The 17,418-nt window shown below is 39.8% G+C and overlaps 1 protein-coding gene across 1 annotated transcript in view; it reads left to right on the top strand.

The window, feature by feature from the left end:
- Nucleotides 1-3,118: 3,118 nt before the first annotated feature.
- tprg1 (tumor protein p63 regulated 1) overlaps nt 3,119-17,418 on the top strand; it is a 57,174-nt gene continuing 42,874 nt past the window's right edge. The window contains exons 1-3 of the mRNA XM_079686276.1: nt 3,119-3,270; nt 3,456-3,690; nt 4,876-4,967. Of these exons, the coding sequence (XP_079542402.1) occupies nt 3,481-3,690; nt 4,876-4,967 (302 nt within the window). The 5' untranslated portion in view covers nt 3,119-3,270; nt 3,456-3,480. The remainder of the gene's footprint in view (nt 3,271-3,455; nt 3,691-4,875; nt 4,968-17,418) is intronic.

Here is a 17,418-nt window from a genome sequence, read left to right as displayed (position 1 = left end):
TTAAAAATATGTCATCTGTGGAGGCCGTAGTACTGTAAAAAGCACGACCAATCATTTTAGCCAGCCCGGCTAAAGTAACTGGATGGCCTACCTGCCTGTCAGCCTTCCATCTGTGCACAAACTTATCTCGTGCCCTCATTGGTTATGTGCTCGTTCGTGTGTGTTGGAGGGGCTCTGTAAGGAAGTGGCAGATTTTTTTCGGCTGTGTATTATCAAATTCTAGCACACTCCAGCTGGTTTATCCAAAATTACCTACCCCACCTTTAAATAAACTCACTAATTAATTAAACCAGTTCAATTATTCTTATTCTTATCATTCTTTATGAGCGCAGCAACGGTAAGGTATCTAATTATGTAGTGACCACGATATCCATTTGTTTTTTGTCCTTTGATTGTGATTCACTCGTGGGGCTGACCGACGAATAGACGCTTGTAGTTTGAGAGAAAAAAAATATAAATGTCCAGATGCGATTGAAAAGTAAGATAGTTTATTCCAGAAAAGGCAAAAATAAATAAATGTTTTTAAACAAACTATTTGACTGATAGTTCAATGTTAAAGCACAATAAATAACCAAGCTGTGATGCTCCCGACCAGCAAGGTCTAAAAACTGTTTGCTTCAGTCAGCCACACCAATAGGCTGCAGCACCTCTCCTTTTATGCTGCAGCATCTCGACCTGCAGAGTAACACACTCAAATAATAAATAAATAATATACACCACAGAATCTCAGGTTATACTCTAAAAAGATAAGATACTATAATCTAAGGGAATGGCTCCTACAAATTACTTATTTATTTAATATTCCATAATGTAATAACAGAGATGGTCAAGCTAAAGTAGAGACATGGCAGCAATCCTACAATGAAGCGGGACATTGAACTGCTCACCCGTGAGATGGCGATCAAGACAAGAGAGCGAGCTGCCCCGTTGAGGAAACAGATGAAACTTTTTTACAGATGAAAAGACACAGAAAGACAGAATCACAATAACAAAGCTATAGGATATAGTTAGGTGATTTTTTGTAAATAACCGACGGTATCAAGAGGAAGTAAAGTCCCCTGGTTTGTCCCTTATACCCTAACTGCGCCATGAGACAACTCAAAATCAAGTTTCCAAAATCCGACACTGAGGTGGTCTTAACGCAGCGGCAGATGACAGCGCTGACAAAGTGTGTTTCCCGCAGCGAGATGCTACAATACTTACGGCCCGTCCACACACAGGCATGAAAAAACTCTTTCAATGCTTCGCCCATTCACTTGAATGGGGTGACGTAGAAGATTTTTAATCTTCGCCGAACTGCATTGTGGGAAGCAGAGCGTGGCTTTGCAAGCGTCGTGAGCATCAAAAGTTGAGCAATGTTCAACTTTTGATGCTCTCAATGCTTGCGAAGCTGGCATCAGCCAATCAAATCCCGTTTATGCAAATCCCGCCAGTGCAAGCGCTAGCCAATCAAACCGCGTGTACTGTATGCAGATACCGCTGCGGTCTTTTCCATATGTCATAAAATGGAGGATAAATTAATCATCGCTGTAGGAAATGTCCCGGTCCTTTACGACTGCTCTCTGTTCACCTACCGGGACCTAAACCGGAGGAACCAGGCATGGAGGGAGGTGGCAGAGACAGTTGGTGAAACTGGTAGGTTTTCACCTGTTTGGGGAGTTTATATCCAGTTTACTTCGTTTTAAAATTGAATGGACAGGCTTTGTATGCCGGGGGCGGGCAGGATATTTCTGGGAGATTCCTGATTGGTTGTTGGTCGCCTTGGGCGCATGAAATCGCCAAGCTTCAGACATGCCTAGCATCAATATTTTTCAAGATTTTTTTCATGCCTGTATGTGGACGGGCCGTTATTGTGGGCTTATCATGTTGATTTGGCTACAACAGAAAAAGGCCCGTACCTGTGCACGTCCCTGCCTCCCACCATATTAATGTTCAAATTATATAATATTATATAGACAGAAATCTACGGAGCCCCTAAAGGGACATGAAAAAAAAAAAACAGAGAGAGGAAACAAAAAAGTCAGGATAACGGGTTAGTAGATACTTTCTCGTGCGCACAAGATACTATCTCGTGCGCACGAGATACTAACCCGTTATCCTGACTTTTTTTTGGGGAGAAAGTTACCGGTGCGCCAAGGAGGAAGTGAAGCGCACAGGACACAACCATTTCATTGCAGACTGTTATGTTTACGTGGGGAAATGACAGTGAGATATTTCGGCCAGGGGTGTGTGGTCACTCCAGGAGGCAGCGGGACGTGTAACTCAGAGAAGAGCAGCACCAGCGCTCAAAGAGCTTTTACGCACCGCCTTCTGTGTTTACCTTCATTGAACAGCTATAAAGAGTGACCAAAGGCCGTTTTAACCACACACACCTCTACACACACACACCGAACTGCCCAATTACTCCCCCTTTTATTAGTTTTATTAGTTTTATGGAGGAGATCGCCGGTCATCAGGACGCATGATGGGCGGACTGGGACTAAAAATCAGCCCGGGAATCTCACCCTGCCCAGCCGACGTAAACTATCAACGGGGGGGGTTTTATGTTACATAAGACTGTTATGTTACGTAAACATAACAGTCTGCAATGAAATGGTTGTCTAATGTGTGTTCCACTTCCTCCTTGGTGCATCGGTAACTTTCTCAAAAAAAAAATAAAGTCAGGAAAACGGATTTGTTTCTCGTGCGCACGAGAAACAAATCCGTTTTCCTGACTTTATTTTTTTTCTCTCTCCATTTTTTTTTTGCCATGTCCCTTTGGCTCCGTAGAAATCACTTTAAAAATGCTTTAAAAATATGTTTACTGTTGATATTACTGTTTAATATTGTGTTAAGAATGTTTATAACAGAAGACACAATTAATGTAATGAATGACAAACAAAAGATACATACGAAAAAATGTTAGAAGAATAGCTGATTATTAATTACAAATACAAATATATATTCAGAAAATGTATTAAGCTGTAGGATGAATGTCATATTTTCCATCATAATGTAATAAAACAAAATTGTCCCGCCAGAGGATAATGCTATATGGGGGTCCTTGGGATGGCAAAGTTTGGGAACCCCTGACATAGACTATAAGGGTAATAATATATAAAAGGTAGTAACAACACATACTGTATGTCAGGGTAATAGCAGCTGTGTGCCTCACTGAGATGAGCACGCCCATTAAACAAACGTTGGAGTCGGAACAGGAAGTTAATGCTACCTGTCGCTGCTTCCTTTAAATCTAGCTTCCAACACCTTCTGCCACATCGATCATTTGTTGTAAGTAAATACTTTGTATTACAATACTTTTGAACCATGTTGACTCAAAGGGATTGAGAGATTAAATACATGTGGAACGACTGACGTTTCGATACTAGGGACGTCACAGGAGGAACTTGACAGGTCTTTAAATCCTGCCTGCTATTCAGTCAAGTGTTCTGAAAGAAGTGAGCCGTCTGTTACAGTGCTGTTGGGGTCTTTAAGCCCACCATGCCAGCAGTCGCGGAGGAAGGAGCACCCGGTGAGGAGGAGCAGCCCCCGCTGAGCTGTTCTCCCGTGGGCCCGGAGCCCAGTCTGCCCCCTGCCCCCACAGAGGGCGCGGAGGAGCGGGCAGAGGAGGCGGCAACGGCCTGCCCCCAGCATACCTCTGCGGAGCCACCTCTGGACCAGTTCCGGATCAGAAAGTTCTTCGTGTTGAGGGTAAACACTTCTGCTGTATGGTCTTGTTGGTGAAATGAAACAAGTTTTAGAAATGTCCCATCACGTGCAGCTGACATGTGTGAAAAGTCTAGAAGAATATTACTAAAGCTAAGCAACGTCGCGATATACTGTACCGGAGCTAGCTTAAAGCTAATGTTTTATCTGAAGTGCACGCACGCTCGCGCACGCACACACACACACACACACACACACACACACACACACACACACACACACACACACACACACACACACACACACACACACACACACACACACACACACACACACACACACACACACACACACACGCTCATTGTTCTGAAAAATACTTCCTTCACCACTGTGTCAAATCCTAAGTGATTGCTCTTTAAAATAAACCTACATTGCATTTTATATATTCAAAGACAGAAAGATTTCACTTTTCCCGCAGGACTTGCCCATTGTTTATTTCGAAAACCCTGATAAAACATTGGCAAAATACTGTATGCAAATGTCTATGCAAATGTTTTACAACTTCCCTTTCCTTCTAGCACTGCAACTGGATTCATGCAGACTGTAATGTCTAAAGAGATACACCTCTATATTACATAATATACAGTTAGATATAGACCAACATATCCATAGTGATTAATTAATACCTATATGACACATCATTAACAAATGGAATAATATCAGCACCTCTGTTAGTTGCCGGCCGGTGGTTTTGGGGTCCCGTGTTTCCGACTCAGTTCCATGCTCACATTGCTGTTGAACTGTCAGCGGCCCTTATGGACTCCTAATATCTCTAACTTGCCATTAAAATAATAAAACGTGCAAAGATAGAATCTTAAATGACAGTTTGAGTGTGGATTGCATTAGAAAACAGAAATGCTCAAAGCTGACAATTGGATACGTAATGTATTATGTACAGAAGCTTTCTCTTCTTCAGGAGTTTCTCAGATTTATACAGTACAGTAGCTGCACACTCAGCTTTGTTCATTTGCAATCATTTTCATATGCAGCAGAGGCTTTGTTTTTTGTTTATTGTCATTTTGTTTGACACAAAGACATGCTGACATTTTGTTGGAGTACGAGTTCCATCTGTGTTTCTGCCTCAAAGATTGCCCCTTAAGCGTTCTGTGCACTGATTGTTATTGTCACAATGGACATTTAGACAGTGACATCGTGCATTTTTCTCCTCAGCCTGGAACTCTGAGTCAGGCCGTGAGAGATGTGGAAGCTCTGGTGGATGGAGCGGTGGATGGCAGTGTTCGTGGCGTCTGGCTGATGGCAGAGTGAGTTTTTAGCATTTTATCCTTATAGATCATTCGTATTACACCATTATCAAATTACTTGAAATTTCATTTTTTCCGATCAACTAATCAATTGAGTTCTAGTTAACGTATAATTGTACAAAAAATATTCAAGTCATAATTTTGATTCTGTGACATTAATTGTCAAAAATGGTAATAATCCTTATATTCATCAACTGCCCATGCTAAATGGGGGCATTTATTTGTATTGAACTGTTCAAAAAACCTTACAAATCTGGGATCATTCAACTTAAAAAAATAAAATGCGCTTACCTAACCGGAGTTACAAGGTTTTCACATGAGTGATGACCATAATTTCACAGTTTGTATCATATGTTGCTAATCCATAATCCATCATTAATATATGTACTATATAACTGAGGAAACCCTCCTGCACAAAGGAGAGTGGTCCCTTCTTCTTAAAATCTTCACATATGTGATTTTACAGGCCATTTTGTCCTGCATGATGATGAGGCTTTCTCATTAATTAAGCTTAATATCAATGTTTTTATAAACTCTAAAATCCTAAGAATATTATATAAGTCAAATCAGAGGAAGTGAACCCTCTGCCTCGAACGCAGAGCAAATTGAAGTGACTACAGGACATTTACCAAGTGCACTTACAGATGTCGGATTGTATCACTCCTGCACAAGGTTTCAGGAAACATTTAAAAGGCTGGCCATGTGAGGATGAATAATACATCCCGTTTATGCAGCTCCGTCCAACTCACGTTAAAGTTTGTCCTACATTTGGTCGCAGTCACTGTCGCCACAGAGGCAGCCGCAGGATGGCTGATGTCAGGAAAGCACAAGGAAATCCTCGTGGTTTTGCTGGTGACTGCCGCTGACTTTAGAAAGAGCAAGATGATCTTAATTGATCTGCTATAAAATGTAAATTATAGTGTCCATCCAAAAAACATACATTGCTTATAGTGAAAACCACCCTTGAATGATGGGATAGTAGACTAAAAGCTCTAGGAATACAAACTATAACATATAAGAAGTACCCTGTATCAAGATTGATGCAAAACAAGTGACATTTGACCTTTTTAGAGAGGTTTAGCAAAAAAAAAAACACCTCTGGGGTCATTTGGTTGCATTTTCCATATGTATGGCCCCCCTCGGTCGATTTTGATGATTGACACCTCTTTTTAACCGTTAGAGCCAATAGAATCAAGGGAAAGTTCCTAAGATCCATCTAAACATTACCCATTCGTTAATGAGTGATGCGTAGCCAGAATGCCCAAAACCGGAAGCTGTCATACACTCTGGTAGCTCTCATAGCAACTATGTATATGAAAACTCAGTTTTTGACATAAATATGAAGATGGATTATCAGTAATCATTTCAAAGTGACACAGACACATTGGATTAACCTATGGATTAACCTTCAGCAGCGTTTTTATCATTTTGATGCCATTGAACACAACTTTTGATCAGAACAACAGCATAGGTAAGACAATGTCCCGTTTTTGCTCCGTAAAGCTCTGTGTTGTGTTGTCGCTCAGTGATGATACTTATAACCCTAGAATCTGTGGAATCTCAGTTTGCTAATCAATATCTTGTTTGTGCAGATCCTATATGTAATAAGGGTATTTATACCTAGAGTTCTGTGCTAAGTGTGTTAGCATTTTTTCGCTCTGGGCTCATTTAGACGATTCTTGTGAGACTTTTGTTTTGTTTCGGTAAAAATGTTTCGTATAATCAGTTAGCTGAGTTTCTTCCCGTTAAGTGGGTATGTCACATTAATAGGTTTTTAAATTTTAAGAAGCCCTGAGACACAGTTTCGTCAAAAAAAAAAACACAGTTTGAACAGGTTAAAGATGTTATTTAAAACTTTACCTCAATGTTACATGATAACAAAAGAAGAACATTCTCCAAGCAACATTCGGAAAATGTTTTCAGGAGGCTATTCTTTTTTATAAATGTTCCTGTGACAATATCCATACATTCATCTGGCTGCTACTTAGAAATTATTTATCTAATATATAGGGATGCAGCGAATATTCGGCCGCCAAAAATTATCGGCCGAAAATGGTAAAAAAGGCCCTTTCGGCTTTCGGTCGAAAATATTACGTTGGGTTACGTTGGTAAGCTAACGTGTTGTTGTGATAACGTAATCAAAACGCGGCGACAAGCACGGCGTGCGACCATGCTCGCGGCTGGCTCACAGCCAACATGTCTGCCACTTGGAGATATTTAAAAATATCAGAGAAAGAGGCGCGGATTGCGATTTGTAAAACGTGTTCAGCTGACATTTCTCGAGGGGGTGTAACTGCAAAGACTTTCACCACTTCGGGATTACTCCACCACTTGAAATCAAAACACCCGGACAAATATGCGGAGTAAGATCAAATCACAAGCACTGACAGCGGGAGACTGTTCAGCGCTGCCTCATGTGCTTGATGAGAAGAGGAACAGACTTATGGCTGATAAAGCAGAGAGGCTAATGTTCATTAAAAAGAACCTCCCACTTTTCCTTAATAAGTAGACAAGGCTGGCTTATCATAAGCTTATCTAGTTCTACATGTCTACTCTATACCCACTTTCCTGAACAATTTTCATTGTGAGTTATAATTCACCATCTCAGGTTATCATTAGGGGGAAATGACAGCAGCACAGTGTTCAATATATTGTACTTTCGGTATCTAAATGATACAATGTTGTTTATATTGCTCATGAGGACAGACCACCTTATTTGCAGATTCTTGAAATTGTAATTTAATTTGTAATTGATTGTGGATTTTGTATCCAGTTTTCAATTTATGTATCTTTATACAATGTTTACTACTTTGCTTATGAGGACAGACAGCCTTATTTACAGATTCTTGAAATTCAATTGTAATTTCATTTGTAAATAGTTACATTCATGTGGATTTATCCAGTTTGCACATTTGTATGCATGCACTTATAGGTGCATTTGTTGTTGTCGAAGGCCTGGCTGTTACAGTCTTTATTTACACTATTTTGTTGTAGGCCTACTGGCCTAGATGTTTATACAGTTTTAAAGCACCTTGGCTTTGTTCTGAATGCACTTTGTTGTAGTTATCCTACAGAGAAAAGAAAATGCACTTGACTTGGAATTAATGTACTGTATGCATTCAAAAGTGCTGAATAAATGTTTTATGGACCCATAATAGTGATTATTATTTAAGTTAAGTTAAGTTTTGCCATAATCATTTATTTTTCCATAATCAGGCAGCTGAACAACATTGGTAAAAAAATGTATACATTATATATATATATATATATATTTCTATTAATCATTTTCGGCCTTTCGGCATTCGGTTTTCGGCCAACCGTTTCCTATTTTCGGTATCGGTTTCGGCCAAGAATTTCCCATTCGGTGCACCCCTACTTATGTATATAGAATCTAAAATAAAAATCCTTAGATTCTTCAGAGTAGCCCCCTTTTGCCTGGGTGACAGCTTTGCACACTCTTGGCTTCTCTCATCAGCGTCATGAGGTCGTCAGCTGGAATGGTTTTCAAGTAACAGGTGTGCCTTGTCAAGAGTCAATTTGTGGAATCCCTTGCCTTCTGAATGTGTTTGAGAACATCAGTTGTGTTGTGCAGAGGTAGGGTTAGTGCACAGTGGAAAGCCCTATTTGACAATTTGTCAATATTTCGCATCACGTTCAAGGTCTTTATTTTCTCATACGAACATAGCTACAGTGTAGTATGACGATGAAAATCTTAGGTCACAGGCTCCTCCAACAGTGCAACATAAAAAAACAGATAACCAGAAAAATATAGTGCAAGTAAATAGTAAATACAAAAATAAATAGTTTAAAAAAGTGAAATAGTGCAATAAGAGAGTATATATGCAAGTTATTTGAATATGATATATTAGATAAATAATGTCTAAGTAGCAGCCAGATGAATGTATGGATGTTGTCAGAGGAACATTTATAAAAAATAGCCTCCTGAAAACATTTTCCGAATGTTGCTTGGAGAATGTTCTTCTTTTGTTATCATGTAACATTGAGGGAACGTGTTATAAAGAACATCTTTAATCTTATACCCCAACAACGTCCAAAACACATCCTCAGAATGTTGCAGGCAAAATATTTCACCTTTGCTAACATATCACATTAAAGGAACATTTTGTTAAAAACTTTCTATCATCTCAAGCCTCAATAACATCCTGAAAATGTTGCTTGGAGAATGTTCTTCTTTTGTTATAATGTAACATTGAGGTAAAGTTTTTTAAAGAACATCTTTAATCTGTTGCAGCACACGAGTCTTGTAACCCCTCACCCGGCCTTGGCGCGAGCTTGGAAATACGATTGGCGGTGATTTCATTTGAGGGGGGGGGGGGGGGGACGTCGCAAAACGAGAAGCATTCCGACCCAAGTACACAGGAATTAGGTATTTGGGGTCTACAATGAGAGAGAAGAGACTGTCAAGTTTGGCTGTACTCAAGGCACAGCACGGCATTGAATCAAAATGCACTAAAGCTGTTGATCTTAATAAGTTTGTGAGGCGTTTTGCTGAACAAGATGGTAATCGCCACATTCAGCTGTAATAGGCATGCCAACTTGATGCTCTGCTGACGGATGACTCGATGAGCATACAAATCTGTTAAGATGTTGACCTTGTATGTGTGTATATTTTATTTTTCTTTGTGGGGGTCTTCCCCCAAAGAACATTTTTAATTCCTGAGAAAGTCAAATAAGACGGTGTGTAAAACTACACTGCCCAGCCAAACAAAAGTAACAACTTTGATTTAACTAGGCCAGTAGGTAAGGACTTTCCACTGGATAATAACTTACTGCAGCGATGTATATGTTTTAGCTGAATACAAGTTTTTTAACCCTAACTGATGCAGTTAGTCACTTCTTTAATGTTTGTTCTTTCTGATGTAAAGTCAAGGTTGTAACTGTTTGCAGTAAAGTCGTGGGGCGCTGAACTGTTCCATTGAATCTTTAGAATTTCGATACATGATATAATTACTTGTCTTTCAAATTTGAAGGAGGGTGAGCAAGCATCTTGAAGAACATTCATCATTAACTCCTCCAAAAAATATAGTTTATTCAATAATAAATGAATATGTGAATCATAACAGTGATTGACAGCTGATAGAAATAATATGATTGTTAATAGTATCATATTCATTCAGACAAACATAGATGAGACAGTTAATGAATGTACTTATTGCAGTAGTCTTTATAGATATTAGGGGTGCACCGAATGGGAAATTCTTGGCCGAAACCGATACCGAAAATAGGAAACAGTTGGCCGAAAACCGAATGCCGAAAGGCCGAAAATGATTGATAGAAATATATATATATATATATATATATATATATATATATATATATATATAATGTATATATTTTTTACCAATGTTGTTCAGCTGCCTGATTATGGAAAAAGACATGATTATGTCAAAACTTAACTTAAATAATAATCACTATTATGGGTCCATAAAACATTTATTCAGCACTTTTGAATGCATACAGTACATTAATTCCAAGTCAAGTGCATTTTCTTTTCTCTGTAGGATAACTACAACAAAGTGCATTCAGAACAAAGCCAAGGTGCTTTAAAATAAAGTGTAAATAAAGACTTTAACAGCCAGGCCTTCAACAACAACAACAAATGCACCTATAAGTGCATGCATACAAATGTGCAAACTGGATAAATCCACATGAATGTAACTATTTACAAATGAAATTACAATTGAATTTCAAGAATCTGTAAATAAGGCTGTCTGTCCTCATAAGCAAAGTAGTAAACATTGTATAAAGATACAAAACTGGATACAAAATCCACAATCAATTACAAATTAAATTACAATTTCAAGAATCTGCAAATAAGGTGGTCTGTCCTGATGAGCAATGTAAACAACATTGTATCATTTAGATACCGAAAGTACAATATATTGAACACTGTGCTGCTGTCATTTCCCCCTAATGATAACCTGAGATGGTGAATTATAACTCACAATGAAAATTGTTCAGGAAAGTGGGTATAGAGTAGACATGTAGAACTAGATAAGCTTATGATAAGCCAGCCTTGTCTACTTATTAAGGAAAAGTGGGAGGTTCTTTTGAATGAACATTAGCTTCTCTGCTTTATGAGCCATAAGTCTGTTCCTCTTCTCATCAAGCACATGAGAGGCAGCGCTGAACAGTCTCTCGCTGTCAGTGCTTGTGATTTGATCTTACTCCGCATATTTGTCCGGGTGTTTTGATTTCAAGTGGTGGAGTAATCCCGAAGTGGTGAAAGTCTTTGCAGTTACACCCCCTCGAGAAATGTCAGCTGAACACGTTTTACAAATCGCAATCCGCGCCTCTTTCTCTGATATCTTTAAATATCTCCAAGCGGCAGACATGTTGGCTGTGAGCCAGCCGCGAGCATGGTCGCGCGCCGTGCTTGTCGCCGCGTTTTTATTACGTCATCACAACAACACATTAGCTTACCAACGTAACCCTGTTCTCTGACATTCGGTGATATTTTCAAAAGCCGAAAGGGCCTTTTTAACCATTTTCGGCCGATAATTTTCGGCGGCCGAATATTCGGTGCATCCCTAATAGATATGGTACCCCTGCTGGTCTAAGACTGAAACAAACTCATTCAGTTATTGTTCAGTTAAAATTCATTAAATTAGGTCTGCCACCTTATATATTTATATGTAAGGCTTTACTGATGAGCCACAATAATGTCACCTATGTTATTGAATTAAAATATTAATATTGTGGACAGGGCCGTATCCAGGATTTCCTAAATACCGAGGTCCAAACATGCTAGGGGGGTTCGGGGGTATACCCCCCCCGAGATTTCGGGGATTTTCATGATCTAGTTAGGTACTTTTTAAGTCCTGTGGGGGGTCACACATTGGATAATATATTGATTTCAAACCATGTCAGTGGGCTGCAGCATCAATTATTTTTGAAAGTGTAATGCATAAGAATCAGTTGATTGTTACTATTAATGATCTGGACATGCAGAAGAGGCTAAAATTATCACAAAACATTGTCAACATTCATTTTCCATGTCTCTCTCCTTTCCATAACCTGCAGCCTCTCTTCCATCTTCTTTAGTCTCTCTGTCTTCTTCCTGTTCATTACTCTCTCTGTCCTCTACTCTTTCTCTTTGTTCAATCTCTCCCTCGTTGTTCACTTTTTGCTCCTCTTCACTTGTCGCTCCTGCCAGTTAATTGAAAGCAATTCAGCAATTTAGTTCATTTCACTTATTTGTTTGCATTCTTTTTTTAAAATTTAAATCTCAAAAGAGAACAAAGATGTAAGCAAATTGTGTTTTATACAATTGTATGTTATTATGACATCATAACTGCAATAGATGTATGTTGTTTAAAAATGATGCCTATTGTCTATATTGTAAATGAAGACTAAGTTATAGATACATAGATAGATAGATAGATAGATAGATAGATGGGGTTATTAAGCCTACATTTTCTTTTGTGTGACTGCAGTTCCTCCCTGACTTCCATCACTTTCCCTTTCTCTCTGCCTGTCTCTTCCTTACCAAAGCTGAGCTTCAACTGACCTAGTCTTTTCATTATATCTGAGTCAGTGTAAAAAGAAAACAATACAATGTTATATCTTCAATGTTTTACTCAAATTGAAATGAAAGAAAAGCATTGCAACGTTTGTTAAAAGTTAAACCTTCTGACATTGGATGAATGTAATTAACTGTAGCTCTCTAGCTAGTTTATTCACGCAATTTAAACCAAAGTATAGCCTATGGCTGCAATATAAGTTAGTGTGCATGTTGTTGGACGTCCACTGACTAACGTAGAGCGTTCACACCGGATCTGCGGGTCATATGATGTCCTGTGAGGAGCAGAAACACAAGCAGCCCGCTGGACTCAGATATCTAGATACCACATCACTCCTCCGCTGCTCCGATGCAAGTCCGGGCTGCGGTGGTTTGTTGATACGATAAATGTCGTCTTCTTCTGTCAGCTTTAATCAAGGCTACGTAGTTATGCAGCGCCCCCATCGGCAGTAAATGGAAGTTCTACAAAATACCCCGTTTAGTGCAATTATTTCACAAGTTTTGTTATATACACAGCTCGGAAATAAATACCGAGGAGGACCTCAATGGTGGATACGGCCCTGATTGTGGCTTTCCAAGTTAACATTGATTGATATGACTGCGATTAAATCAGCATATACTTCTGCCAGGAGATGCCACCCCTCAAAATCTCCTGCCACCCTCTTGCCACCCATGAATATTTTTCTAGATCCGCCCCTGGTCTTAGTTAACCTTAAACCATATAGGAACATTATTTGAAATAATAAACATCCTCAAAAGGTTCTTTGAACATCAGATGAAACCATTTTCTTTAAAACATTATTAGAACCTGTAGGTAACGTTAGCCAAAGTTGTGAGAACATTCCCTGCTAGCTGGGTACAAGCTTGATGTTTTTCCTCTAGATCAGCGGTTCCCAACCTTTTTCAACTCAGGGCTCACTTAAGAATCTAAACATTTTTCGTGGCCCACATTCAACCATAAACAATATGGAGGCTAAATAAAGTACTTCTTATTTTAATTAGAAAAGGAGCTGGCCATCAGTAACAAACTGACATTTAATTTAGTTGAATACTTAATTCTGATTGGTCAATTTAGAAACAAGTTTATTTATGTGACACGTTGTTAATCCAGTAGTACAGACCGCTGTCAATGTCTGTAATCCCAGCTAGCAGGGAACGTTCTCACAACTTTGACTAAAGTTACCTAGAGGTTCTAATAATGTTTAAACATTCCCTCAATGTTGCATGATGACAAAAGAAGAACATTTTCAAAGCAACATTCGGATAATGTTTTCAGGAGGTAATTCTTTTTTTATTAAACGTTCCTGTGATGGCAAATATTAACACGGTCATGGTCAACGTCAGATTTATTTGGAGAGCGCTTTAAAAAACAAACTTGTTGTTTGAAAAGAATGTTTACAAAATCTGATGTCACCATATTTTCCTTTTGAAAAAAACAAACAAGCACGTAATGTCATGATAAGCTGTATGCAGATATTGCATGTTTGTGGTGGCATGTGTGAGTTCCCAGCTAGACATTTTTGGTTCTAAAAACATTCTGAGAATGTTACCATTCATTGTTCTAGGAATGCTTTCAGTGGGACGTTTCATTTTGGTTCCCAGAATGTTCTTCTGAAAGGTAGTGTCGTGGCCCATTCTTGTGGGATATCTAAAAACTGTGCCACGTCAACAGGGATCCGCTTCTTGACTCACACGTTAAAAACCATCCAAATAAAGCTCTGCAGGCGCTGATTTCTTTGCCTTCCTTGGCCGATTTATGTACTTCCATATATTTAAACAAACAAAATAAACAAAATCATCAGTGTAACGTGGGGTCAAAGACTGTCCCGATTACAAGTTCATTGCTAGAGACAATTTCCTCCTCACGCTCAGTCCGACCCCTTCCTTATATCACAGGTGTGGCTCACAGTAAATTAAAGTTTTTCTCTGAATACTTAATTCGGTACCAATACATAAATGGAAAGAATATATTAAGATCTAAATTAATAAGAAAATAATACACTCATTGTCAACACAGAAAATGGCTCTAACAGGTAGGATAACGTTCTCTAAAAACATTCTTAACATTTTTGGTGCTAACTTTTTTAAGATGTATGAGCGCATTGAGACAATGAATAGGACGTATAAAAACAAATTTGCATGCCAATATTCACTCACAAGCACTTATAATCACACTAAGGTATGTAGGCCCACAGTATTCATAATATCATATGTGTAAAATATCGTAAAATAGTCACACTTATTTTCTGACTATAAAGGTTGTGTCTCGTATGTAGGTTATAACTGTTAGATAAGCTATCTGGCTGTGTGTGGTTTGTGAGGGCTGCGTATAAACAGTGTCCGCTGTTTATGCATAGTGGATAAAAATCGTTATTGCACCCTTTAGATTTGAGACCGACAGACATATAGAAGAACGGACTGACTGGCCGTTTCTCAATGTGGAGAAAAGCTGCTCCAGAGCCACTATTTCAAGCATACTACGTGATCGAGTGGCGCCGAATCACTGTTTAAATGCCCAGCATATACAGTGGGGCGAAAAAGTATTTTGTCAGCCACCAATTGTGCAAGTTCTCCCACTTAAAAAGATGAGAGAGGCCTGTCATTTTCATCCTAGGTATACCTGGACTATGAGAGACAAAATGAGAAAAAAAAAAATCCAGAAAATCACATTGTCTGATATTTAAATAATTTATTTGCAAATTATGGTGGAAAATAAGTATTTGGTCAATAACAAAAGTTCATCTCAATACTTTGTTATACCTTTGTTGGCAATGACAGAGGTCAAACGTGTTCTGTAAGTCTTCACAAGGTTTTCACACACTGTTGCTGGTATTTTGGCCCATTCCTCCATGCAGATCTTCTCTAGAGCAGTGATGTTTTGGGGCTGTCGCTGGGCAACACGGACTTTCAACTCCCTCCAAAGATTTTCTATGGGGTTGAGTTCTGGAGACTGGCTAGGCCACTCCAGGACCTTGAAATGCTTGGATCATTGTCATGCTGAAAGACCCAGCCACGTTTCATCTTCAATGCCCTTGCTGATGGAAGGAGGTTGTCACTCAAAATCTCACGATACATGGCCCCATTCATTCTTTCCTTTACACGGATCAGTCGTCCTGGTCCCTTTGCAGAAAAACCGCCCCAAAGCATGATGTTTCCACCCCCATGTTTCACAGTAGGTATGGTGTTCTTTGGATGCAACTCAGCATTCTTTCTCCTCCAAACACGTCTCGTTGAGTTTTTACCAAAAAGTTATATTTTGGTTTCATCTGACCATATGACATTCTCCCAATCCCCTTCTGGATCATCTAAATGCTCTCTAGCAAACTTCAGACGGGCCTGGACATGTACTGGCTTAAGCAGGGGGACACGTCTGGCACTGCAGGATTTGAGTCCCTGGCGGCGTAGTGTGTTACTGATGGTAGCCTTTGTTACTTTGGTCCCAGCTCTCTGCAGGTCATTGACTAGGTCCCCCCGTGTGTTTCTGGGATTTTTGCTCACCGTTCTTGTGATCATTTTGACCCCACGGGGTGAGATCTTGCGTGGAGCCCCAGATCGAGGGAGATTATCAGTGGTCTTGTAGGTCTTCCATTTTCTAATGATTGCTCCCACAGTTGATTTCTTCACACCAAGCTGCTTACCTATTGCAGATTCAGTCTTCCCAGCCTGGTGCAGGTCTACAATTTTGTTTCTGGTATCCTTTGACAGCTCTTTGGTCTTGGCCATAGTGGAGTTTGGAGTGTGACTGTTTGAGGTTGTGGACAGGTGTCTTTTATACTGATAACGAGTTCAAACAGGTGCCATTAATACAGTTAACAAGTGGAGGACAGAGGAGGCTCTTAAAGAAGAAGTTACAGGTCTGTGAGAGCCAGAAATCTTGTTTGTTTGAAGGTGACCAAATACTTATTTTCCACCATAATTTGCAAATAAATTCTTTAAAAATCAGACAGAGATTTTCTGGATTTTCTTTTCTCATTTTGTCTCTCATAGTTGAGGTATACCTAGGATGAAAATTACTCTCTCATCTTTTTAAGTGGGAGAACTTGCACAATTGGTGGCTGACTAAATACTTTTTTGCCCCACTGTATGTGCTACCAAGCAAGCCTCCTCCACATTGAGAAACGGCCACTGTCACTGCCCGTCCCTGAAACCCCTGTTAGTGTTTGTATGTGTTTGTTTCTACAGTGGGTGTTTCTCAATGTCGATTACGCTTGCTTGGTAGCACATGTCTTCCGAGTCACTTGCTTCAGAAGCGAGGCAAGAATACTTCCTCGCATTCGGAAAACAAACAGTGGAACAGGTGAGCAAGTGTGCAGGAGTGTGGCATATGAGAGGCCCCGCCTTACCTTTTCCGCCACAGATTTGGGGAATTTGGTCCGTGCGCAAAGCATCGTGGGGATTTTAAGACCGCGGAGTCTACACATGTGCAGCCTCGACATTTCTCCAAACGAAGTACGCTGGGCTCGGTAGAATTCCAAGTATGCTGGACATTCGAACAGTACTTTGGCGGGACTCGATGACGTAGTATGCTTGAAATAGTGGCTCTGGAGCAGCTTTACTCGAGATTGAGAAACACCCCTGTGTGTCTCTCTCTCTCCCTCCCCTGCCTGCTGGTCTGCTCTACACTGCTGGGAGCAATCTCCAATCAACCACACCTGCAACCTGCTCATCAGCCACACTATGAAAGCCTGCAGCATGCACTCATTCCCTGCTGGATTGTTGCCGTGAAAGGTTTGTTGCGTGCCTCTCTAGCTTTTTGCCAGCAGATCTTTTGACAACTTTGCCTGCTTTTGCCTCACACTGATTTTTCCAGGAGGAATCCAATGCACTGCCACACTCTCAAGACCAGCCAGGCCTATCTACCCACCCTGGAACAACTGTTGCTGCCATAACCAACCTCCACTCCCAGCT

Source organism: Notothenia rossii (genome assembly GCF_949606895.1).
Source record: "Notothenia rossii genome assembly, chromosome: 1".
Classification (NCBI taxonomy): Eukaryota; Metazoa; Chordata; class Actinopteri; order Perciformes; family Nototheniidae; genus Notothenia; species Notothenia rossii.
The sequence above is the reverse complement of the archived record's forward strand: the minus strand, read 5'-3'. Positions and strand labels throughout refer to the sequence as shown.